Genomic DNA, 26,973 nt, shown 5'->3' with positions numbered 1-26,973 from the left:
GATGGGATGCATCCACGTGTACTAAGGGAGATGGCAGAGGTGACTGCCGAACTGCTCCCTATCATCTCTGAAAGGTCCTGGAGAACAGGAGAGGTGCCTGAAGATTGAAGGATAGCCAATGTCACTCCGGTCTTCAAGAAGGGCAAGAAGGAGGATCCGGGAAACTACAGGCTAGTCAGTCTCACCTCTGTCCATGGAAAGGTATTGGAGCAGCTTGTTCTAGATGCCATCTCCAAGCAATTGGAAGAGAAAAAGGTTATGAGGAGTAGTCAGCATGGATTCACCACGGGGAAGTTGTGCTTGACCAACATCATTGCCTCCTTTGATGGCATCACCAGCTGGGTGGATGAGGGGAGAGCAGTGGATGTCATCTACCTTGACTTTAGCAAGGCTTTCGATACTGTCTCCCAGGACATCCTGATAGCAAAGCTGAGAAAGTGTGGGACAGATGAGTGGACAGCAAGGTGGGTTGAGAACTGGCTGACTAGTCGAGCTCAGAGGGTGGTGATCAGCGGCTCAGAGTCCGGCTGGAGACCTGTGACTAGCAGTGTTCCCCAGGGGTCAGTGCTAGGTCCAGTTTTGTTCGACATCTTCATCGGCGACCTTGATGAGGGAATAGTGTCTGCCCTCAGCAAGTACGCCGATGGCACAAAGCTGGGAGGAGTGGCTGACACACCAGAAGGCTGTGCTGCCATTCAGCAAGACCTGGACAGGCTGGAGAGATGGGCAGGAAGAAATTCAAACGAGGTTTAATAAGAGCAAGTGTAGAGTCCTGCACCTGGGAAGGAACAACTGCATGTATCAGTACAGGCTGGGGGATGACCTGCTGGAGAGGAGCTCTAAGGAGAAGGACCTGGGGGTCCTGCTGGACGACAGGTTGACCATGAGCCAACAGCATGCCCTCGTGACCAAGAGGGCCAATGGGATCCTGGCGTGCATTAGAAGGAGCATGGCCAGCAGGTCAAGGGAGGTGATCCTCCCCCCTCTACTCTGCCCTGGTCAGGCCTCACCTGGAGTACTGTGTCCAGTTCTGGGCTCCCCGGTACAAAAAAAGACAGGGATCTCCTGGAAAGAGTCCAGCAGAGGGCCACAAAGATGATATGGGGCCTGGAGCATCTTCCTTATAAGGAAAGGCTGAGAGACCTGGGTCTGTTCAGCCTGGAGAAAAGAAGACTGAGAGGGGATCTCATCAGTGTGTATAAATACCTGAGGTGTGGGGGACAGAGGGATTTGGCCAACCTCTTTTCAGTGGTTTGAAGGGATAGGACAAGGAGTAATGGTCACAAGATAGAGCACAGGAAGTTCCGCACCAACATGCGAAAGAACTTCTTCATGGTGAGAGTGATGGAGCACTGAAACAGGCTGCCCAGGGAGGTTGTGGAGTCTCCTTCTGTGGAGATATACAAGGCCAGTCTGGATGCCTACATGGGCACCCTGCTCTAGGGAACCTGCTTTGGCAGGAGGGTTGGACCCAATGATATTTCAAGGTCACTTCCAACCCCTTCAATTCTGTGAACTCATTTAAAATAGTTTTTAACTATAATTATAATTAAAGAACACAACCAAAATGAAAAACATAGGTTAAGCGTATACTATCATCTACCAAAACACAACATCAATTGAAAAGTAAAGGTTAAAAATTTTTGAAAAGGTTACATTCAAAAATTTTTGTTTATAATATATATATGAACTCCTCTGCCTCTCCTGTGATCATGCTTGACAATACAGCTATTAGAACTTGCACCCTTGGCAATTTAGCAGGTATACATGTTCAGAAGAAAAACTAGACAGTTGTGTTTTTTTTTTTTTTAAACACTGAACTTCTCCCCTATACTATGGATAGCCTAAAGAAAAACAAAAAACAAAAACAGAAACATAGAATAATAGAATCTCCCGAGTTGGAAGGGACTCAGTAATCCTTGTGAGTCTAACTCCTGGCTCCACATAGGACCACCCACAAATCAAACCCTACGTCTGAGAGCATTGTCCAAATGCTTCTTGAACCCTGACATGCTCACTGCTGTGACCACATTCCTGGGGAGCCTGTTCCAGCACCCAACTACCCTCTCAGTGACATGCCTCATGTTCTTTTATTCTCCCCACAGGCTGATTTAATTTAATCTTGGAAGTTCTAGTATCTAAAAACCACCACTACCAGAAGTGTTTTCCCACTAGCTTGTAATCTTTAGAACTTTCTAACAGCAAGCATTCCTATCAATGAAGATTATCACGTAGATAAAAACTTGCATGCTGTTTCATGAACATGCTTCAGAAGATTCCTCTGAAATCAGCATTGTATACTGTTGTGTAAAACTACTCTTGTATTACACGAAGCAGCCACTACTTAACACAAAGATGTCTCATTAGCTGACTATTTTACAACAACGCTAAAGAGTTGAGAAAAAACAGGAAGAGTTCTGACATCGACTTCCTGATTACTTCTGGAAGCAAAAAAAGCCATGATCACCACCTGCTGTTAACTGAAGCTATCACTGTCCAATGCTTAGTATAATTCCAGATTAACACATTTAAAGATCATAGTACAGATATGTTTTACATCAGCATTCTTCCAGCACAAGAAAAAAAATCCAGCAAAATCAGCAACTTACACAAGAAGACATCTTCTTGTGCAACATTCCAACAAAACTAACAGTGACAGTTTTTCAAAAAAAGCAGCATCTTCCCATAGCTTCTTAATGTAAAGCCTCAAAAAATATTTCACAGTGTAGTAAAGATGTTTCTCTCACCTAGTGAAGCGTAAGATCCTGGAGGTAGACCAGCTGCTGACAAGCGCCCAGCTCCAGCTGTCTGTCCAGCAGCATGGCGAGCCTTTGCACCTGCAGCAGCATTAACATCAATGTCACTGCGAGACCTCTGCAGGGTTCCTGGGCTTGGAACATTCTTGTTGCTGCCTGAAACTAACAAACAAGCAAATTAGCTGGTAAGAAATAGAATGAATTTTATTTGCAAGGTTAGTGTTTTCTACTGCCACATAATACCTGCAAAAATTACAGAAAGCAATGTCATATAATGTAAGTCAAGTCAATATAAACACAGGATTAAAAAGACACTAAGCAAAAAAAATGTGCCCAAGAGGTAGCAAAATACTAGAATTTTAGCCATGAAGTGCAGATAAAGAACAGTTCATTTTACATTATTAAAAATCTTAAGGACAAAATATTATCTTTTAACAGTATGTGCTCCTCCCCCCCCCCCCAATGTAAATGAGGTAATAATGGACATTTCTGAGTGTTGTTACATTACTAAATTGTTCACAAATGTAACAAAATTCACAGCATCCTTTGTGATACTGAGAGAAGATAACATTTCCACACCAGCTAAAGTAAAGCCTTGTGCAAGCTGAATGAATACTATGAGTTACTTTGGGCTTAATCTTTTGTAAAATGTTTTTTATTCACTTCCTGTTACGTGTCAAAAGTTAACTACTCTCTTAAGTTAACTTTCATTGGTTTCTCCCCCATAATTGTTTCAGTATTCAGAAAACAAGCACTCTCATTTTTACAAGTGGCCAGTAATTGAGTTCTATGATTTCCTTGGCTAGAATTACAAAGACATCCTGTAATAACAGAACAAAGATTCAACTCTGAGAACTCAAGACAAAAATTGAACTGTTTCAATCTACGTTTTTTTTATGTGGTGGTTTTTATTTTTATTATTTTTTTTAGAATCCCTTCTCTATAAAGAACAGCAGCTACTTGGGAATAAATGAAAGATATAAGGAGTCCTTCAGATCCAATTGTGATAAGCCTGATTATAACAAATGGACAACAGAATAATGCTTCGTTTCTTTGAGAATGACAACTCCATGACAACTCTAAAAGATTATTAATGAATGGTTCCAATACAGAGCAAATTATATTTCTTACTTTCAAAAACTGAAAAATACATAAAATCTGAGCATAAAAACCATAAAACACATCAAAAAATTTAAGTTGCATTTTAAACTTATAATTCAAAGAATTTTAAAGAACAAGTGTTGCGTGCTTGTATAGCATAGGTTTACCTCTGCCTGCAAGGCTTGCTGGGCTGGCTGCAGACCATTTAGAAGATAGAGGACGACTGGAAGAAAAAAATTCAATAAACCCAGTTAGTAAGGGCTTTTAAAAATGTGTCTGGTATATCAGATCCAAAAAGCAACAACACACAGTGAACTGAGAGGGAAAACACAATGTGTTCTGTTGTGTTTTTTTTTTTTTTTTTCCCCTCTTTCCCTTCTACTTTTTCTGAATAATTTGGAGAAACATTACATACAGACTGCTAAGGTAAACACAATCATCTTATTAGATTATCTTTTACATTTTATAGACTTACATCTTCATCATAAAGCATTCATCCTTTGATAAATACTAAGCATACTTTGCTAATACAAAGTTCCAGTCACAGAAACATTTAAGGTAACCACTACATTGTTTTAACCACAGGCTTGATCTTCTAAATCATCCATCATACAAAAATATTGGGAGCTAAACAAAAAGATTGATGTATGAAAGAAATTATGTTGTGTCTGCAGTAACAGTGAAAAGAGGTGAATCATTTGTAAGCCTTCTCCAGTCCCATAGCTTAGAATTCAGTTACAAATTAAGAAGAAATATGCTGGAACCACAAAGCAGCTAGATTGAATTCTCCTTGTTTGACTGCTAGAGGTTCCCATGGTTCATTAAAGAAAAAAAAAAAAAAAAAGCATGCCTCTTCCTCTGTTTTCTCTCCATTTTCCCCCTTAACTTTTACTGTAAAAGCTGGTAGTTGGCAAAGCATAATCGTTCAGACTACTTAAGTTAAACTGTGAGCCCTTCCAGTTGCCTGGTTCAAAATGCTGAAATGCAGCCAGCAGGAACAGAGAAAGGCAGAAGTCTAACAGAACAAAGTAGCAGATAGATGAGCAAAACAGTGAGTGGCATGATACTTTATTTGTTGATTCATCTATAGCCATCTAAATATCTCCTTGGGAAGGTCTGTAGTCATTTCATCAATAGTCAAACTAAAACCATGCAGTCTAGAATCTCAGTTTTAAGTCAGGCAAGAGAAAAAAAAATGGGAAAAAAAAGCCATTCTAAATTTAATATTGGGGGTGGTGTTGGGTGTTGCATAATACTGTACATTTACCCGAGTTACTAGCTCAGGTGCTCAAAGGTAATATGGAAGTCAGAATTGTTTGGTAACACTTCATGAAATATCAAGTTTTTGCAGCTTAATATAAACTATCCATGCTTTCCTGACATTAATAACTGCTGTTTTGGAGATACTCTGCTGCAAGTAAATCCTGCATACATCCTTACAAGGAGCTCCAAATAGAAGACACAGACAATTGTTACAATTTCAGCACTTACACAATCTACTGTGACTGACATTTCATTAAATCAGTTTCATATAGGTAGAGCTGGTTTTGTAAGAAGTAGCCAAACTTCCTCATCCCATAATTCAATTTAAAATTATTGTCAATCCACGATCAAGAAAATTTCTAAGTACAGGGGTTCAAAAATCATGAAGGATCAGACTTTTAGCAAAACCACACCCATAAGTTAGCAAATGCAGGGAGAACTCAGTAACTATATTAGAAGCTAGAAATTTAACTGTGTTAAATGGGTAAAATAACATGCATCTTAATGCAAAATTACTGAAAACTCAATTAAAATGTATTTCCAATATCTTATTTTCTCTTAGTTCTCATTTTACCCCTTCCTTTCTGTATTGTTTATGTTCAAACAATTGGCAACTTGAATATCCTGCAATAGAGGAAGTAACACTTACCTGAGAATTTAAGAATATTAAGATTCCAATTTCTCTGTAACTTAGTTTTTAATATTTCATTATTAGTAAATTGTTAACGATACCCTGATTTTCAGATAGGCAACATAGATTAATTTAAGTAAGAGCAATTGGTCTTTGAATAAATTTTTTTTTTTTCATTTGAGAAAGCTTTTATTTGTTTAGATTCAGAAATAGTTGCGTGACTCTTACTTGAGGCTCTCCTGAGAGCTGGAGGATGACCTGTCTGACTGAGGAAGAGATGCTATACTGCCAGAGTTCTTCAAGTAGGTCTGGAGGCTTCTTTGATAAGGTGGTTCAAGAGAGTTGTATAGAGTTTCTGCTTCACTAGGAAAGTGATTTCTAAGACCCAGGTAAGCCCTGCAAAATAAGAGAATAACCAAATATAATGGCTCTATTTTCTTCAAAATATAGTCAGAAAGTAAAAGATGACAAGTCTTTCAGGAAAGGAACTCAGATCGAAAATATGTAATACGTACAACTTTGCTCACCAAATCATAAAAAAGCATGAAATATTGACTGAATTAATATTTTTAAAGTAACTCTATCCTCTGAAACTCTCAGGTTCACTTACTGGTTCCAAGGGTAACCAAGAAAAATTCTCTAGTCCACCCAACCAGTCAAAGCACTGCAGTTTATTGATGGAGTTCATTCACAGAAGAAAGGAATGATTATACAGCAATATCAACTTTTATCACTCCTGTTTCAGGAGAATCCTCAAATGCTGTAAGAGGGTAGTAATTTCCTCAACTTTTAGAACATTTTTTTGTGTGTGTGTGTGACAGAAAATGGGTATCAATTCAAGACTCCAAGAAAAGAAATGTCACTTTTCAACCTAACTTGTTCCCTCTTCTTCAGAGGTGATCAGCCAAATATGGCTGATACATACTGTATTATTTAGACTCTTCTATCCCTCATGTAAAACTGCCAAATTTTCAGAACAAAAAGTAGTCAAAACTTACTTTCTTGCCTCCACTCTTGCTTCTGCATCAGCATCGTGAATGCCCTTCTTGATCGTTTCAACTAAGACTGCAGCATGCCTAGAAGATGGACATTCTTTGTACTAATTTTGCTTCTACAAATTCAATTTGAAATAGAAGATTTACTTAAGAGAAATACTAAATAAAATAATCGCTGAGAGAGTAGTTCTAAGGTATGAAATAAACAAATGCTTAAGTACAACATTGACGTGCACCTTCTGTAGAGGCTTAAGTAAGCTTCTAGCAATTTCCTCATCTGAAGGTAGCATCTATATCTTCTGAAGAAGTAAAAAACCTGTGATCATGGCAAGCAGAAGTTAAAAAATAATTTAAAAATTAAAAAAAAAAACACAAAACAAACCAAGGCATACTTTTCATTTTCTTCAACAAATAAAAAGTTGAAATGCCTCTTAAGCTTGTTCTTTGAAATTCTGAATACATGTAACCACACATTTTAATAGTGCATTTATTTGCATCAACCAGGCATTAAAAGAAGCAATACAACAATACAATATAAAATGTAACAATGTTTCCAGAATGACTATTTACTCAAAACATGGTCCTAGTAGTGGTAAATTAAAAAAAGTCTGTGTACCACCTATAGAGTATAATTGCAACATTAGGTAAGAACAATCTACGATCTATGTTGCCATACAGTTATAAGATAGCTCAGTTCAATTCCAAGCTCTGCCACAGACTGTGATGGCTTATGAATCACTTCATGTCTTCATGTGTGAATTAGTGATAATACACTTCTCTTTACAAGACATTACAAGTATCCCAGGAAAGGGAAAAAAAAAAACAACACAAGAACTCGCACAAGTGTGCAGGGTTAGACACCACAGAGTTTAACTGGAAATCATGCACCAATATGAAACATGAACTTGACTTTGTGGCAAATCAATTTAAGTCACTCAGTTATCTTACACATAGGTTTACAGAAATGAAGATACGGTCATAACAAAGTCTCAAAGCTGACTGACTCATTTGGACAAAGTCCCAATGATTTTTTTAGTTAGACAATAGTTTCCCTATTTCCCTTAAATTATTTTAAGCAATCACAATATCACCTTGTTAAAGCAGTACCAGTAATGCCAAGGTATCACCTTTTTTATTTTATTTAATTAAAGGTGTTAAACTGCTACACTATGCTGCATGTGTTGTAAAGAATCTAAATACTTTTTGGTCATCAGGAAAAAGAAAAAAAATCAGTATGACAACCATCTTAAGTTTTTAATCAAAAACCTTATTAAAATGATGGTGATACCCACAATAATTAATGGGAACAGGGAAGAAGAGGACACACCAAGACTAATCACTTCCAAATCACTTCCACATTCCACTGAAAAGAATTATAATCTACTTTTCAGACACGTGCACCTATAGCATTTCAAAGTTCCCCCAAAAATATTATTTTAAAAGACAATAACTTTACTGAAATTGAAAAAATATTTTCCCTAATACATCAATAGCAAGAGAAAGGGGCGGGGGGAGATAACTAAGTTTGCTTTCCTGGAAATCTATCTCTGAAAGCTTTTTGCATAGGACTTCTAACATCAGAACATGCTCTAAGAACACCAAAACACCCCAGTCAGAGCAAATAAAAATTGCAGTGATGAACAGATTTTAACTTTTTTTTTTTTTTTTTTTAAATCTGTACACAGACACACACTGAAATAAATCAAGTGACCTCACCAGAACAAAAGGTAACCCTGGAACTGGATGAGCTCTTCAGAGCCTCCTCTGGTTCTACTCCATGTTTACAGTACACACGCTGCACTGCTGCTGTATACTCCTATCTATTTGGAGGAGCTACAATATGCTCTTAATCATTGTTACTGGAAAAAGTCCTGCAGACTAATCCCACTTGCCCTTTTTATGGCAGACAAAAAAATTCCCTCCTTCCAGGAGAAAAGAGTCACTTACCCAAGCAACATCACTGCCTAGGATACATTAAAGAAGTGAGACTCTTAGAAAAGCATTGTATGCATTACTCACGGGGTATAGGAGAAAAGGGGAGATAAGGAGGATAAGGAGGGAAGGCAGCAGTAAGACAAGTTGGAACACAGACCTTTCATCCCTGACACCTAAATAAGCCGTGTAACCACCTGTCCTAGAAAGGCTGTATAGGCTACAACAGCTGGCCAATATTAAAAAACATAATCCAATTCAAGGATTCCATTAAAAGACCCGTTTAAAAAATTGTTAGCAGTTTATTATTGGGGAAAAAAAGAATATTAGCTCATACCTTTCCAATGAATGTGTTTGCCACTCTTGTAACAACAGGTCTAAGAATTCAAAGGAACGCCTAAGAAGACAGAATAAGTTGTAATTAAGACTCCTTTCCTCCAGTTTGCTTGTAGAATAACCAGTAGCTTTATTCTTTCCCCCTGAGGGAAAGGAATACCTAAAAATGTGTGGATCTGTTAAATCACGACATTGGTCTGCTTACTGGAAAGTTAAAATAATTGGTATACAAAGAAAACATGAAAGCTAACTAACCCTAAATTTCAGAAATATATGTGGTTCAATTAGCCATCTGTTGTTCAAGTAATGCTATTACACATATGCTGTTCGTTTTATTAGCCCTATAGTAAGAGGCAAATAAAGCTTAAAAAACTGTTCAAAATATAAAATCTAAATATAAAAATGAGTACTCTAAGAATTCAGCTATTAAGTTATACCTTAATGTTTATACAGCATTGTACTTCTGTCCCATACACCACTCCCACCCTTTCACGTATCATTACTGAGTGTGTAGCATGAAGGAAAACATGACACCATTAACACAGGGACATGCATACAGAAAGCACTCCTAAATGTTTGCTGACACTGTACACACTAAGTTATGTAACCGCATTTATTATTAATTTAGAATTTTTGACAACTTAGCAGATATCTATTAGCAAATGGCATACTTTAAAATACATTTGAAGCTACATGCTGGTGAATAAATTAAACTGATAAACATTAGGAAGGTGCAGTTAACTGAGACTTCCAAAAGGTAGCGCACTCTATTGCTGGGAACTTTTTTTCTCTGGTTATGTTGCAACTTTAACCTGTTCTGAAGGAAAAGATTTCATTTTTGTTCTGTCCAAATCTTTTGGGCACCTGTAAGACATGGCAAAAAGCCCTGAAAGGCTTACAAAGTCTTCTCATTACTGTAACTTATTTCGTTTTTCTTTATAAAGTAACAAAGTTGGTACATGATGCGATTTTGGTCCTTTGTTGATCATCACCAGATTATGTACCGCAGGACCAAAAGCCAGCTAGTGCTCCTCAGAAGGCTACATTAAGTGGAAGCAATGGGAATTATTTTGCAGTCAAACCTGAAGTTAAAACACATCAATAATCTGGGCTGATACAACACTTGCTTTGTGTGCAAAGGCAGGTTAAACAGAGTAAACAGTTTAGACGCTCAGGCAATTTCTGGCACATACACAGCTACACAGCTTTCATGGTTAATGTGGGTCTAGAAACAGCATTAACTGCTTTTGTGAGATTCTGTGCAGAAAGCGACACTCTATCAGAATCCAATTAATTTCCTCAAGATCCAGTCAAAATCTTTAAGTACCATTTTCTTGGAAAAACAACATGCTAAAAAGATGCACCTCAGCAGTTAAATATGCTACCAGATAGATCTATCATGTGCTATCTAACCTAACAACCAGTGTCTCAAACCTCACCCCACAGCATAGTGGACTTATTAATTTGGGCACAGTGTGAGCCAGCCATAGCCTAGTTCCAAGGATTCACACCGCATTGCACAAGATTTATCAGGTCCTCCTGGAAACAAGAGAGCAACGTGCTGGCAAACACCATATGCAGGAGTGCATCTACAGTAGGCCTGCCAGGCTTAGTGCCTCAAACTGCAATTAACAGGCTCAGGCTGGTTCTTTGCAAGGACATGCACACCTGTTTTATGCTCTCACAATGCCTCTCAAACCTGTTTTGATTTCTTACTAGCCTAAGCACCACAGATTCAACCTTTCTCCTCCCACCTTTATGGTTTTAAATTAGTAGGTACTTTTTACAAGTGTTATGAAAACTTTAAATTAGAATTAATTCTGCAGAAGGATACAGTGTATGTTCCTGAATTCGTCAGAAAGTACCCTTCCTTCACGATGCCTCAGTAACTTTGATGAAATTCATTTTTATTGTTTATTAGATAATTGTTTCTTGTATTCAGGACTGATAGCGATCCATCTTCAAAGCTTTTTATTTTCAACATACAATCATTGTATTTAAAAAGCAACAGCTTGAATATTTTGCTGTTTGAGAATATTGTAATATACTGACCTTCTAACTGCAACTGATTTTGAGGTACAGTTGCTTGTTATTAAAGGTATGAGTCGGGGCACATGGGTATGCTGAAAAAAAAATCATAACAAAGCAGTTAATGACAAAGGCATTCCTGAATTTGTGTTGTTGTAATTGAACAGAATTAGAAATGTCATAAAAATAGCAACTGATCACTTTAAAATACTGAAGCTACATGTAGAACAGTATTAAGTGGGAGACTGTTGCTGCTGTATGAATCAACTACCGCCCCTCCCTCCACCCCCCAATATCAAGCAAAAACCACTTTCAATACCATCAATAACTACATCACAATATGCAATATTTAGCTGTCAGAAGTCATATCTGAAGGCTCAAATGTAACCATCTCCTCAGAGGAGTTCTAAACTGTCCTTATATTAGCTTTCCATTGGGAAAACACAAATAAATGAATGATAGACATAGTCTTAAAATCAGAGTTGTGGAGCAAAAAGCCAATTACCAACCTGAAACTATGGGCATCTTTTTACGGATCAATATGGTTAGTGCTAAAAACACTGAATTCCTTTTAATGCAAAATATGTCAATAAAATAACATATGTCATGTAATCCAAGCAAACTTACATACATAATCCATACAGAAGCACCTACCATCCTCACGGGAAAACCCTTGAACACTTAAAGTGGGTAAAATAAACTACATTAAACTTGTATTCAATACTTCCATCCAGAATTAAAGCAGGCTTCCTTCAGCTAATCTTAATTAATTGTAGATGTAAAGTATTACCTTTTTAAACCCAAGTAAGAGTAACATAATTCAACACATCCGTACAGCCTCCATTATAGTGTGAAATTGTAGCTGTAAAAAATGCTTAAAAACTATAGTTCAGAACAATTCCATGCACTGCATATATCAGCCTTTCTCCTTGTTACAGAGTATAAACACACAAACCAAGAAAGTAGAGAGAATTAGCAGTTCTCCCAGTACTGCCAACTTCAGAATTAGCAGGGAGTGAGTCCAAAAACCCAGTAAAGCCTAGCAGTTGCATTTGTTCCTACTGATATATTTGTAAACAGTTTTTTTTTCTTTGCATAGCTTTCAAATTTAACTGGCATATCACTGCTAGACAGGGAACAATAAGCAATGTTGCAGGGAAACAATAAAATGGTTTAATGTATGAAGAAACTCGTATGTTCCAAATCCATATCAACAGTGTACTTTCTGGAAAATATTTGGCAAGGGACTCAAGCGCTTAAGCTTGTTTTTAAGACTGCACATTTCCTACAATACCCCTTTGAAGCTGCACTGATATATCCTTCCTCCCAACCCACTTGGCAGCTCAATTGCCCAACCTAAATCTCACCTCCCACTGGAAAACATTTTCCAACACCATGCAGTCTCATCAAAACTTTTTTTTTTCTTTTCTTTTTTTAATATACACAATTTAAATCAGTAATTTGAAAAAAAAAAGTCTAAAAAGAAATAAGACCACACCATAAGAACTATCTGGAGATGAAACATGAAGTCCAATAAAGGGGCAAAGATGAGACAGAGCTCTTCAAAATAACTGGGAAAATGCTGAATATACATACATGAATATACCACCACCCTCTTTTTATTGTGGACTTGCTCTCACAGCAGCTCCATATTAAAGCACCAACATACGAAATGGCTCTAAGTCTTTTCTGGTTTGAGTTTTTAGGCACAGCTCAGGCTCCAAAAGCTGTAATGGCTTGGGATCTAAATATGAAACTGATCATACACTTTCCTTCAACTACTCTCATTTAACCCAAAGGAAAGAAATCCATGGAGAGTGTGGGGACTGTGTTTTGCCAGACTGATTCATTTTCCTTCTTCCACTAAAGCCTGAATCGTATGACAGTCAGAATAAAATGCATATACCACTTACTTGTTGGGAATTTGAATGCACTGCATGAACTCCATGCCTCTTATCTACTATGTTAAATTACAGCTAAAAATAACAGAAGTTTTAACAAAATCACGGCAGCTATTGCTGATGTGTACACTCATCTTCACCCGAACTGAACAAATAGATAATATAATTTGGTATTTTTTTTTTATTTCATGTTGCTTTCTAGTAGTCTTTGATTTTCCTATAAGAATCATGAAAACAGACTTGCTTTCAAAACGTATACTACTACTACTACCTTTACCGTAACATTGCTGTGCTAGTGATAAATAATATTGTCCAACCATATAAAAATATCTTTTCATTGTTTAATAAAAACTTTAGAATTTTAAAGAATGTTTATATAATCCTAATATTTCCAAACTAGTCATATCTCTGGTAAGAGCAGGTACGTCAACATTTCTAGCAAAAAAATTGAACTAGTAACACTTACCCGAATAATGAACCTAATGGCTGCACACCCTGATGTTGCCATCACTTTGGCACTGTTGGGAACCAGATTAAAAAGAGTAGGCACAATAGCTTCAGCGCCATGATCGAACTTGTTTCCCAAAACAGTTGAAAGATGGCTATGTAGGAAAGAAAGAAAATCAGTTAATAAAAATCAGTACTTTTAATTTTTTAATGTACAATAAACTTTGTTATTTTAAACATCTCTCTACGAACAACAGCATTTCTTAATTTCATTATTTCCAAGACCTTGCCTTATTGGAAAAACAGGATTTCATAGTTCCTTGGAGCACTATGTTCAGTTCTGGGGCCTCCAGCACCAGAAGGACATGGAAGCATTAGAACAAGTCCAGAGGAGGGCCATGAAGTTGATTAAGGGCTGTAGAACCTATCCTGAGTATAGGCTGAGGCAATTGGGGTTATTCAGCCTGAAGAAGAGAAGGCTCCAGGGAGACCTCATAACAGCCTTCCAGTACCTAAAGGGGGCTACAGGACAGCAGGGGAGGGACTATTTGCCAGGGTGTGTAGTGATAGGGCACGGAGCAATGACTTTAAACTAAAAGAGGGTAGATTTAGATTACACAGAAGGAAGAAATTCCTCACTGCGAGGGTGGTGAGGCACTGGCACAGGTTGCCTGGAGAAGATATGGATGCCCCATCCCTGGAGATGTTCAAGGCCAGGCTGGATGGGGCTTTGGGCAACATGGTCTCGTTGGAGGTGTCCCTGCCCATGGCAGGAGGTTGGAATTACATGGTCTTTAAGGTCCCTTCCATCCCAAACCATCCTAGGATTTTATGATTTGCAGAATACTTCTGTTGCTTAGCAGACATATTAGAAGGCTTAACTATATAACTTTATTTCATAATGAAAAATCAATACTGCAACTTGAAAAGCTAATATTCTCAATTACAATGCTGGCAAAACTACTGAGTTTATTGTGATTAGCCATCCATAAAAACTATCTCCCTCATTTATTCAAATTACGATTTCAATTAAACACTTCTGCCATGCAAAGAGACTACATATACATGTATTAAAAAAATACAGCCTACTGAAAATTACATCAAATGCATCTATGTTTTAGGTCTCATGAAATATTCCAAATTTTTAGGCCAGGATGAGGACATTTGCACAACATACTTATGCTACTACTGACTTCATCTTAGGAAGATTTTGGATTATTTTCTCAAGCCCTGAATTTCCCTGTCAAGGATTGCTTTATGCTCCAATAGGCCTCCACGATCCATTCAGCTGAAAGCTAGAAGAGCAAGGGTGAATTCTGGGCCATACCTGTCTCACATAGCCACTAAATATTACTGGCTACATTAATGCCTTTACAGAAGGGGGAGGAGATAGAAATGGGAAATAATGCTCTGATGAAAAAAAAAAAAAGGAAAAAGAAAAAAAAAGGCTTCCCCTTCAACCCCCTTGAATTTACCCCACAAGATAACAAGGGTGCAGGTCTTATTTCTGTTAGCCAAGGCTTCTAAGATTGCCATGGAAATTAAAGATATCAGACCATCAGACCATAGCATGTTTGTTTAAACTTTCACTTAATTTTTTCCTTTTTACATTGCATGTCCAGCAATGAAAGTCAAGTGGAAGGGCTGTAAAAACCAGAGAGCTCTTTTTATTATTATAAATAGTCACAGTGAAGTCCTGTGCCAATCACCCAAACTTAAGTACTTCTAATATTAGTTCCCAATATTACAGCAGTACTTACAGTTGTTTGTACTTAGTCTAGTGATGTTAACTTGTTCTTCAGACAGAATCTTTTAGAGGATTATCGACTGTATTTATCAACTAAAAGAACAAATTCCTCTGAAATGTTTCTTTGATATTTTCTCTACGGCTTCAGATCTTGACTCTGTCAGTAATAGCGTCTTGTTGGACTACTGTACAATCTTTCCTGCAACACTGGTAAAGCACCTTACAACAGTCGATTTCACACTGAAGTCTAGCAATGTACACAAACACACGTAAACTATACTTACGCTACAGTAATGCATGCTTCTCTAACCACCTGGGATCTAAGATCCTTGGCTGACAGCTTGAACGCACCATCCAACAACCGTAAGTGCTGGAAAAATCCATCATACTGTGCAGCTCCAGCAACAAGCAATGACCGAACTTTCTTCAGCTAAAAAAATTTAAAGCATTTCATTTTGCACACTACTAATATGTATTTCTAAAGATAAAAAAAGTATTAATTTACTGCAAAATTGTACATAAACATTTTGAAACTAGAGACATGCATAAGATAAGTCTTGAGACAACCATGCTAAATGTATTAAGAGTGCAACTGTTTCCATAAAAGTGTAATTCCATAGAAGAAGAACATAACTTCAAGCAAATCATTTTGAAGTGTAAGGTAATAATTTGAAACTGTTAAGAAGAAAAAACTACTGCTGAAATTCTAGAGCTGAAGTCACAGATCCCAGTCCACAAATATACAAACACAATTCTGTTCATGTACCCTTTTCTAAACACCTACTAAGATATCATAAACTAGATCAAAAGACACATATATGCCACATACAAAAGGAAACATTTTAATTCTTAAATCCTTAAATCAAACTTATAGCCATACATAAGAATTACAAATGTTAGCAGTTTACATGCAGAATATGCAAAAAAAAAAAAACAACAACAAACACCATACACGATAGCTTTTGGAAAAGTTTTCACTTCGAAGTCAAGAAAATGCATTTCAGCCTCTTAAAATCCTTGCAAAATCTTATTCAGAAATGATTTGATACATGGAAACTGAAGGTTTTGGAATCTAAAATTAAAGTGGCTTTGATTTTCAGGAATGTAATCACTAAGAACATTTTTTTAAAATATCCAGTCATCTGTGTTATATGAAATACATTCACCCCACAATTAAAATCAGATAAAAAGTTTACCGCATTAGTTCGTTGATCCCAATCATGCTTGTCATCTGAGAGGATTTCCCTGATTTTGTTCAACGTTTCTTCAAGTTCTCGACTAGAATAGATCTGAAACATTAAAAGCATAGAAAACTTGTATTGTTAGCATTTTGGTTAACCTGATGAAGGAATCTAGCTTGAGAAGACTAGAAATTCAATTATAATTGTGAAAATCTTGCCCCTCTTATCTTGTTCCAGAGAACTACGCAAAAGGTAGAAAGTGTTTTAAGGCAAATCTAAATTCACTCAGCAGTGAATATTCATTCATTAACAGAAGAACTGAAGAATGAACATCTTCCTCAAGACTTCACCTTCCATCTCTGTGACAACTTAACTAGAATTTCATTATGTTCACGTTTGTCTAAAATTTCCACTCATATTGAATTGTAATCTAAAAAACACTCTGTTGCAATGTTATTGCAATACAATTTCATTTTCATACCCACTATTATAATGGGTACTAATTACTCAACCAACTGATTATAACCCAATGAAACTCTCTTGGGGCAAGGGACTCTCTTCCTCATTAAAAAGTTGTGATACTACAAGGAACTAACTGGGCTGTTAGTCAACACTAAAATAAAATGTGTCTGAAAAAATAAAAGCTTCCATAGCTTCTATATTTATTACTATTCCACACCTATCACTTATTAACTCACAGAATCAGCAAGTAAATATAAAGAGCAGCCTTCAGACTCCTCTGTTCTCTACATACTAATTCCAGCAAAATTGAAACCTGACAACCTAATCATACATCAGTCACTATTTGGCAATACATGAATTAATTAATTTATTGATAACTGCAAGTGTAACAGTGAATTTCTAAACAAGAAAAAAGTGTTAATACATTTTCACAGAAATAAACTGACTTCCCTTTGATTCTCATAGACATAAGGCACGGAACATTCTATTCTGCTTCCACTTTGCTTTGCACTGTCCATGCAAAATATAATTTTTTTCTTCTTCTTCCCCCAGCTTGAAAAAAAATTATATGAAAAGGATATGAAACAGATTACTAACCAGAACACTGATTTTTTTTTTTCAGCAACATACTTTCAACTAGAGATTACTAATCCCTGGGATCCTAAATTCTCAGGTTGTGCCAGCAGAGGTTTAGGTTGGATATTAGGAGACATTTCTTTACTGAAAAGGGTTGCTTAGCATTGGAACAGGCTGCCCAGGGAAGTGGTTGAGTCACCATCCCTGAAGCCCTTCAAGAAACACTTAGATATAGAACTTAGCATGGTGTAGTGGAGGACTTTAGTACTAGGTTAAAAAATGGATTAAATGATCTTAGAGGTCTTTTCCAACCCAAACAATTCTACAATTCTTTACAAACACATATTGGGCTACATTCAGTTGCCCACACACAGGCAGCTGGTGCCATCTGAGGCATCCAGACCGGGCTGGCAGATGTAACACAGGGCTTCAAGGAGACCCATGCCTTTACCAAGCGTAAGCTGGAAGCCAGCATAATAACTTACATAGCACCTGAATAGTAGTAGCTGATAGTCACTCTATCTATTCAAGTCCAAAACGTAGTTTTTCTATGTTCTAGAGCACAGAGCATGTTGGGGGAGGCAAGGACCAATGGTTATGAAGACCTTGGTTTGCTGAAGAGCCTTGATGCTAGTCTCTTGAACACACTGTTCCGTGCATATACCCGCACCTTTTATCTTACTGGAGAAAGATTTAGGAATGTGTCTCTATCCTGTTCTACAGTTGAGCTGTAACCGTATCACAGAACCACAGAATTGTCTAGGTTGGAAGAGACCTCAACATCATCGAGTTCAACCTCTTACCTAACACTTAACAAGTCCTCCACTAAACCATATCCCTAAGCTCTACATCTAAACATCTTCTAAAAACCTCCAGGGATGGTGACTCCACCACTTCCCTGGGCAGCCCGTTCCAATGTCTAACAACCCTTTCGGTAAAGAAGTTCTTCCTAATATCCAACCTAAAACTCCCCTGGCACAACTTTAGCCCATTCCCCCTCGTCCTGTCATCAGGCACATGGGAGAATAGACCAACCCCCACCTCACTACATCCTCCTTTAAGGTACTTATAAAGAGCAATAAGGTCGCCCCTGAGCCTCCTCTTCTCCAGGCTGAACAAGCCCAGCTCCCTCAGCTGCTCCCCCTAAGACTTGTTTTCTAGACCCCTCACCAGCTTCACTGCCCTTCTCTGGACTCACTTGAGCACCTCCATGTCCTTCTTGTAGTGACGGGCCCAAATCTGAACACAGTACTCAAGGTACGGCCTCACCAGAGCTGAGTACAGGGGGACAATCACTTCCCTAGCCCTGCTGGCCACACTGTTTCTGATACAAGCCAGGATGCTGTTGGCCTTCTTGGCCACCGGAGCACACTGCTGGCTCATATTCAGCTGACTATCAACCAATACTCCCAGGTCCTTCTCCGTCGGGCATATTTTCCATAAAATATTTTATTTCCCTATGCAAATTACTACAAGAGTTGTTTGAAATAAAGACTAGCTTTCCAAGTTCTTGAGCATACTGAACAAATTCTTGCAGTAGATACAGGACTTGGACTCACCAATGATTTCTACTTTTGATCTAATGCTTTAGTAACAGAACACAGTTATGGAGGCCTCTATTTCATGGAAGACATCCATGCTCTAGACCATCTGCATATTTAGTTTGTCTGATAAACAGGGTAGGAATCACTTCATAAATGGATGAGTTAGCACACCTACACCAGCTTCGCGCAGAAAACACTGTCTGAATATGCTTTAACAACAGAATTAACATTTCAATTACCACACAGCTATGTAAGCCTTTTTTTCTTCAAGGTACACGTGTGGAAACAAACTAGCAATTCTATCTACACAGGAGACATGACTGCAACCATAAAAACAAATGCTATTCTTCATGATTACATCTTTCTTCATACCTAGAAGTCTACAGCAATCTGATGCAGAACTTATTTTAAAAGGGTGAAGAATTTAATGAAGAAAGTCGATTCAAGCATAACAGACTTCCTATTCCACTACTCATAAAGACTGAACTTGAGTTCTGTATCACCATTTAATACACAACTTGTGTATACTGGTAGTGTATAATACTTATTAGAAAACACATTCACTGTAACACTGTAACACAGGTACCAACTATATTGTTCGGAATAAATACCCTATGTGTCTCAATGAAAATTTCATTTGATTAAATTGCATGTCATCATACGGAAATCCTTATATGACTTCTAAAAGTGGTCACTGGTCAAGTAAAGATGCAATTTTACATTTTTGGTGACCATAATGTCATCAGAACCTGCAATAATTCAACCTTCTCAGGTTTCCCCCTTTACCATCATCCACCTTGCCCTGTTCTTCCCAATTCAATAGTCAAACACAGAAGCAACATACAAATAGCTTTAAGTTAGCGCCACATGCATGCCTAGGCTAAGAACTTTTTTTCCTTTAATTGCCCAGCACAAATATATGCAATTTCTACTATTCAAATTGACATTTTAATGAGGAATTTAATAAGTGGCATAATTTTGATTGACATGAAATTAAAACTTTTCCACCAAAAATCTCAAAGTACTAAGTTTCTCCATACTTACATCAGTTTCAGAGAAGTAAAAAGTAATATTTTAATATTTTATTTTTTTTCTCTGCCCTTGATTAATTATGCTTTTAGAAAGCCAACATGCAGTTTTGTGTTCAGGCAATGAAAATACATTTTTTGTTTGTAAGTTTCTAAGTCAGACATAAATACAAACAAATTTGTTTTGAAAATAAATCTAGCTAATAATGGGAGTTATTTCTAATCTGAATACTGAAGTTTCCTCTTCAATTTAAACACAAGTGAAAAAAAAGAGGCGTAAAATTATTATGTTTGTAATCTAAATATGCAGGTACAATCCTGTCATCACAGTACAACGAGCAAAGGACACTTGTTAGCAAAAAGCCATCATACTATATCTCAAAATAAGCTATCTTCATAAACTGCAGTTATCCATCAGAGGGCAACATGCACATATATCAGTAACAGCAACTGCAACATCAAAGACTGAAAACTTAAAAGCTCAAACACAAATTAGAGCAGTAACTATATAAACAGAAACTATTTTCAATATGGGAATTACAAATTGCCATAGATAGAAGTAAATTATGTGACATTACTAGAGGATTAATGATGAGCAGTCACTGAGACAGGTTACTATTGAAGCAGATCCACCAGTGGAGGCTTTTAAGATCATGTCAAACATATACAGTAAATCTGAATTTATTTGATTAGTCCAGAAGCACAAAATTGATTCAAAATTAGACCCATTTCCATAATGTAGTTCCCTCCATTACCATCACTGAATCCACTACTAAAACCCACACAAACGTAATGAAAAGACAGGCAGACACAGTAACACACAAACAACTAACTCCCTTTCCCCATTTTGTCTGACAAGTTTCCTTCACTTTTAGATTAACATGGCAAAATGCAGGTCATGAACATTCTCCATAAATTCTATTACAGAAAATTATCTCTTCCATAGTAATCAACACAATCGCAGAATATGGGATTTTTTATTTTTATTTTTATTTTTTTAAAAGAAGCATGAGATTGTCCACAATCAGAAACCTGAAGTTGGGACAGCAGGAAGTCATTATTCTTAAGGATACAATTTATTTATTTATTTTTCCCTGGCCTTACATTCTCATTTGTGAACCCAATAATTTATTTTAGGGTCAAAGAAACATCTCCTGTTACTCCCCACCTCAATTCAGGTGACATTAGTAAGGAAAAGTGAATCATCCAGTACAGTCAGACAGAAAAATCACACCTACTGGTCAATGACATATAGTCATACCACTTTTTATTGCCTAGTGTTATTAACCAATTTAAGTAATTAGAGAACTCCGCTTGGGACCTCAAACATTAAAGTAAAAAATTAGAGGCAGAACGTTTTCAGTGCTGTTGAAAATTACTCTGTTCAGCATAATGAAGATAAATAGTATCAGAAGTTCCATGGTTTTGCCCTCCAAAGAATTCTGAACAGTTCAGAGAAGCAAAGAAGAAATACAAAGGTCCTACAGTATAAGATTTGCTTGATATGACAGGAACCATGGAGATAAAGTGTTCCTTCATAAAAGCAGAGTAATTCTGCCTACAAAAGGAGATCCACCAACCAATAGAATACCATCGTCTTCTGAAATAGAAATAGAACAAAAGTACCTATCAAGAGATTCAAAATCCTTCTGGCGTTCAGAAACTGTGCCTGAGTTTTTGGTCATCTTCCACTCCTCAGTCCCTCAAAGAAAACTTATTCAAAATTGAAGATACAAACATGTTAGGTGACCCAACCTTGTGTGAAAGTACCAAGTATAAGCAATTCCCACACTTAAGGAATAGAAATTAATATCTTATCTTTTAAGTTCATTAACTTTCAAATAAGTCACTAGATTTGTTTTTTGTTTTTTTTTTTTTGAAGTGCTGCTACAGATGGGAACATATAAACATATATGCCAGACATGCATCATTACAATTCAGACAGATTTTTAAAATATAATTCTTGGTTTTTAAATTATTTGCCTGAATTATCGTTAGTTCCTAGGTTTTCCAACACCTATGGAAATCTTTTTCTTATCAAAACTGAAACATGCAATTATTTTCACTAGCTCCTTGGAAAAGATTAAACAAAGTAATAACGGATTCTACCTGAAACACAAAGTAATTATAATTAGTAGGACAATTTTAAAAGGTTAGTTTTGTAACTAACACCAGGAAAAAAAATGCAGCTTTCCGTGGAGACTAAATTTTCAGAAAGAAGGAAAAGTAATGACACTCAGTTAAGAGACTACAAAATTATATATAAAAGAAAAAAAAGTGTAAGCTAAGACGATGTAAATAGCACATTCCTGAAAACAAAAGCTAGTATATACAACATCTTACCTGTACAGTAGGAACATCTGTAAATGCCTTAATAAAATCATCTTCATCAACAGCTCCAGCTCCTCCTTCTTTAGAGGAACCTACATAAACATAAAATACTGTTAAACAGTATCTAATGTATATCAAGGTTTTCAAAATGAAATAACTGTCTTTCACAATACCTATTTTCAAACATTTAATAAAACTCACAAAAAGCCTGAAAAAACTGTCTAAAATTGCAAGACCCTGAGCATTGATTTCACCTCAAATAATTAAAACATTTTTCCCCAAAAAATGAAAAATTTTGAGCTGTTTCCAATTACAAAGATAATGGTTTCATTTTATTGTTTTTATTTGTGTTTAGTTGAAGATGTACTTAGCACAACAACCCTCTACTAGCCATTTGTACAGAATTTTGAGACTTGCATCCTGTTAATGTAAATGCTCCTAAATGAAGCACAGAATTTAAAATTACTTAATAAAGCAGGAGTTACTTATCATTAAAGGAAGTTCCTCAAGATCAGTTTTTCACATTAACACACATTCTATGAGCAATCAGCCCTAGCTTGTGTTTTGTTTCTTTATTTTTTAAAATCTTGTATACGACCCTACATGAGTCTTAGTACCTTGTATTTCCCATAAGCCTCCTGTTGAGCTAGGAAGTGTGAGGTGCATTTCTCAATCTCAAAGCTCCAAGAGCTTCAAGACAGAAAGCAAGGACATGGTAAATGGAATGCAGTGTTGGGACAAAAATCTCAGCACACTCATCTCTATGCATGTTCCTCTGTGAAGCTCCAGGATCGTGTCACATAGAGGAAGTCTCCAAGAACCTTCATGATATGTTACTGGAAAACGATCATACCAAAAAATTTTCCTTCTCCAAAAGCTTCCATGACGGCTACATGAGTATATAGTACAGCTGAATCTGTGCAAGGTGACTGATGGAACTATTCACATGTAATGCCCCAAATTCCATGGCAAAAAGATCAAGGAAGAATACTAACATGTAATTTATTGGTCCCATGGCAGTATATAGCTGCTAAGTTTCATAACAATCTTGAATAGAAACTAAGGAAAATTCTAAAACAGAAAATAACTTAAAATGAGTTCCTGGATTTCAATGTCTTGCAAAAATTACAGTTGCCAAGAAAAACGGTGTCTAAAGTAAAGGACTAACATTTCCCCCGAATCAAAGAGCAAATTCATCAGATGCAGGCTGTGCTAAAAACCTAAAACTCCAATTAAAAGGTAGAGCTTGGCAGAAACTTCATGCATCTTCAGTAATTAAGACAGGCATACAATAGAGAAGGACAGGTTACTGCATCGATGTAGTAAGTCCAGTACAGTATTTCCTTCTTGAAGGAAAAAAATAGAACAGGCCCTACAGGAAATGAGAACTCAGGAACAAGGATCTTCTCTGAACTCTTTCGGATACAGTGAGACCAACACATTAGATAGCACGACATCCTGCCCAACATAGAGTGCAGCTGAAATGGAGGCATCAGCCAGAGAAGTGTATCTCACTAACTATAGGATAATTAAAAACTATCAGTAAAACAAGTTAAGGCTAAGGGGTCAAAAAGCTAGGACAACAGGAACTCTTGGTGGTTACACTCTTCAACAACTTTTCATACTTCACAGTCCCTCATCTCCTATTTATAGAGGAGGGAATTAGGTCTGCTGTGATTGTACACTTGCGTAGTTTGGAATGAGATGGTCTGCTACCACTATGATTCATATGACAGACTTACTAGATTGGAACAACCCTATGCAGAACAAACCCTATCCTACTCCTCTGTGGTTGCTTAATGTAAGAACAGTGAAGTGACACTGAGCAGAATTTGGACACTCCCCCTCACGAGGAAGTTGTAGACTGCGATGGGGTCTCCCCTCAGCCTCATCTTCTCCAGGCTGAACAGGCCCAGTGCCCTCAGCTGCTCCTCATATGTCTTCCTCTCTAGGCCCTTCACCATCTTTGTCACCCTATGTTCCTGTATTGTACTGCAGGCAGCAAATTTTGAATGCCTAAGCTCAAGAATGTTGTGAAGAGATGCTGCACACAGAGCTCTTCTATGCGTGCATCTCCTACAGCATCTGTCACAAATGCCAATGGCAGTCAAAGGGAAAGAAGAAATTGTAACCACTTATTTCTTCTCCCTCCAGAGCGTAGAGGGTATGAGTTCTTTGACAAATTGCATGAGGACCTAACTGGCCACGAAATGGAAAGGGAAAGATCAAGTTTACATACTGGACACATCTTTCTAAGTGATCTTCAGCATACATCTAAGAAGCAGTGTGACACACACAAGCTCTAATTGCAGCTACTAGACCATCAGTGAGCATTGGCCTCTATTTCAAAGAGGGCAGAGAATAAGAAACATGAGGTTGCCTGTAAACTCCCATTTCAGATTTTGCTGTATGCCTACATTTTTAAGTCAATAATCTGTGAGCACACATCTTTTACTAGCTAGTCAAGCAGATAAGCCACAGTGTAGATCTCCTTGATGCAAACCACAAGAGGAGACCCTTGAGGCCAAGTGAGACATCAAATAGAAACATTGTTTTGCAGAAATTCTTGATAACCACGAATCATGCAATTTCTGTGAATGATGTGCAGTGTGAGAGTGCCCTCAAGTATGAGAACGGCAACTCAAACTTTTGCTTTGAGGTAAGAGGTTGTACCCACTAATGTGTACTTAACCTTGTAAATAAGAAGAATATTTTGAGTACGAGACATACAAGTCTGCTTTTTCATGCGACTAAAAAAACAGCTGTAGAACCCCTTTTCCTTTCTGCCACATGAACCTGTACAGCTCCTAAGAGGGAGGGAGCCCTGCTAAGAGCAGAAATTTTGTTGAGAGAAACCTTGAAAGAAAGAATTTGGTACAGGAGCATCATGCTAAACTAGCTGGTCAACACAGCCATCTGAAGTTCAATTCATAACTCCATTTGTCTCTACCAAAATATGCTGACATTTAAGGAATTGTCATAGTACTAACACAGTCAACCAAAACATAGTGCTCAGGAAAGGTAAATGCAAAAATAGTTTGAATAGCCAAAAGGTTGCTTAAGTTTTAAAGGTTAAAACATAGTTTTCATCTGGTCAAAGGACTTGTTCCTTTTTAAAAATGTTTAAAGTTATAAGCAACAGTTTATACAAGGTTTCTGTTCTCATCACCAACATTGTTTTAGTCAGATAACTGTGTCAGCTGCAAAACAGTGAACACCTACAAAGCTCATACTATATGATTCTTTGCAACCTGATAAAATACTGCTCAAGACTGCAGTGATCCTGTGACCCTAGACGCAAGAAACACCTGCATTTAACAGTTTATATGAGTTCTGTATAATTCCTTGATTATATAAATACCTGAACACCATTATTAAAGCACAAAGAGTTTTACTGTTACTGTTTACTGTTACTTTTACAAATCCGTTACTTATCAATTTTCTGACAAGAGAATAGACTTACAGAAACCAAACATTGGAAAATGTCATGAACACAAAGGCATGGTAAATCTTTAGATTTAAGTAATTAAGATATCCACAGTACACTTCTATACACTATAAAACAGAGCTCAAGAGAGGATGAAGTTGCCTTTGCTAAATAATTAGGTATTATAGTCCTTGCCCTGCCTGAAAATATCAATTCAAAGATCAGGAAATTACAAAAATTAGCTATAGGGTTTTCGAGCACCTTAACCTCATTCAATAATGCATTTTGAATGAAAGAATATCCTTTACTTAATGGATAACAAATCATGACTTTGGAGAGAGAAAGAGGAAGAACAGACTTCTATTTAAAATACATTTGACATAGCCCAGTGACATGGCTTCAACTAGTTAACTTCTACAGACCGCTATTCTTTTAAATTATTGCTCCCAGAAAATTGTGTTGCTGCCTCTTCGCCTGGTAATAGAAACGATTATGCGTTTTTAGGCAGGTGACACTTTAAAAAAAAAAAAAGCACACCTTTTATAAGCACATTTGCTTCTACTTCACTAAACTTTCTCCTCCTCTGCTCTGATCATGTATGCATACCAAAATAAAGTGTGAAATAACAGCCCCTGCTTATATTGTATTGAAGTCAGAAGTCTATAACACATGAGGAAAAATACTGTCCATCCTCTCTCTCCTCGATCTCTTAGTAGTTATGTTTACCAATTCGTTTAGTCACTGTTTCTGTGGAGACTAACAAAACACGACAGAAATCAACCTGCCATTTCCCAGCTGAGGTCTTTTACCCTGCTAATGAGATTTAATAGTCCTGCACATGAAGATGCCTTCAAAGAACTTCTTATGCAGTTGTAAAGCTTGACTTCCCTCCACAAAAGCAACACCAGAGCTTTACAAAATTCTAATTTCAGACAGTTCTGCCTTCAAACTTAAAACTGACAGATCTGACAGAACAGACATGTTTTGATAAGCTGTTTTGTTACTGTTGGTGCTTACCTTCCCAGACCAAGCTGTGATTATAAATTCTTAGAAGTGTCTCTTGAGCATTAACGCATTCCACTGAATAATGCATATTATTAACTTTAGCCACAGAACACATATTCCTTTGACCAGGTGCAGACATGTTAACTACTGCATTCTTGATGGTAAGGAAACTAGAAACAATTTTAAGGGTCTGAAGGGTCTGCAAACACACCACATTTAATATTTGTAAGTGTCCAGCAGATAATTAAATTCCAGAGCCTCAACCACCAGCTTTTTCTTACA

At 37.1% G+C, this 26,973-nt stretch overlaps 1 protein-coding gene across 41 annotated transcripts in view; it reads right to left on the bottom strand.

Annotated features, from left to right (window-relative positions):
* CLASP2 (cytoplasmic linker associated protein 2) overlaps positions 1–26,973 on the bottom strand; it is a 170,537-nt gene that overhangs the window by 54,690 nt on the left and 88,874 nt on the right. For 40 of the 41 annotated variants that reach the window (XM_072033163.1, XM_072033162.1, XM_072033147.1 and 37 more), the window contains 10 exons: positions 22,272–22,351; positions 16,334–16,426; positions 15,422–15,567; positions 13,410–13,545; positions 11,067–11,137; positions 9,016–9,075; positions 6,750–6,827; positions 5,980–6,147; positions 4,025–4,080; positions 2,748–2,918 (listed from right to left, as the gene is read on the bottom strand). In XM_072033163.1, the coding sequence (XP_071889264.1) occupies positions 2,748–2,918; positions 4,025–4,080; positions 5,980–6,147; positions 6,750–6,827; positions 9,016–9,075; positions 11,067–11,137; positions 13,410–13,545; positions 15,422–15,567; positions 16,334–16,426; positions 22,272–22,351 (1,059 nt within the window). The remainder of the gene's footprint in view (positions 1–2,747; positions 2,919–4,024; positions 4,081–5,979; positions 6,148–6,749; positions 6,828–9,015; positions 9,076–11,066; positions 11,138–13,409; positions 13,546–15,421; positions 15,568–16,333; positions 16,427–22,271; positions 22,352–26,973) is intronic. The other variant, XM_072033148.1, reaches the window with a different exon arrangement.

This window comes from Anas platyrhynchos, chromosome 2 (genome assembly GCF_047663525.1).
Source record: "Anas platyrhynchos isolate ZD024472 breed Pekin duck chromosome 2, IASCAAS_PekinDuck_T2T, whole genome shotgun sequence".
Classification (NCBI taxonomy): Eukaryota; Metazoa; Chordata; class Aves; order Anseriformes; family Anatidae; genus Anas; species Anas platyrhynchos.
This window is presented reverse-complemented; position numbering and strand designations above follow the sequence as displayed.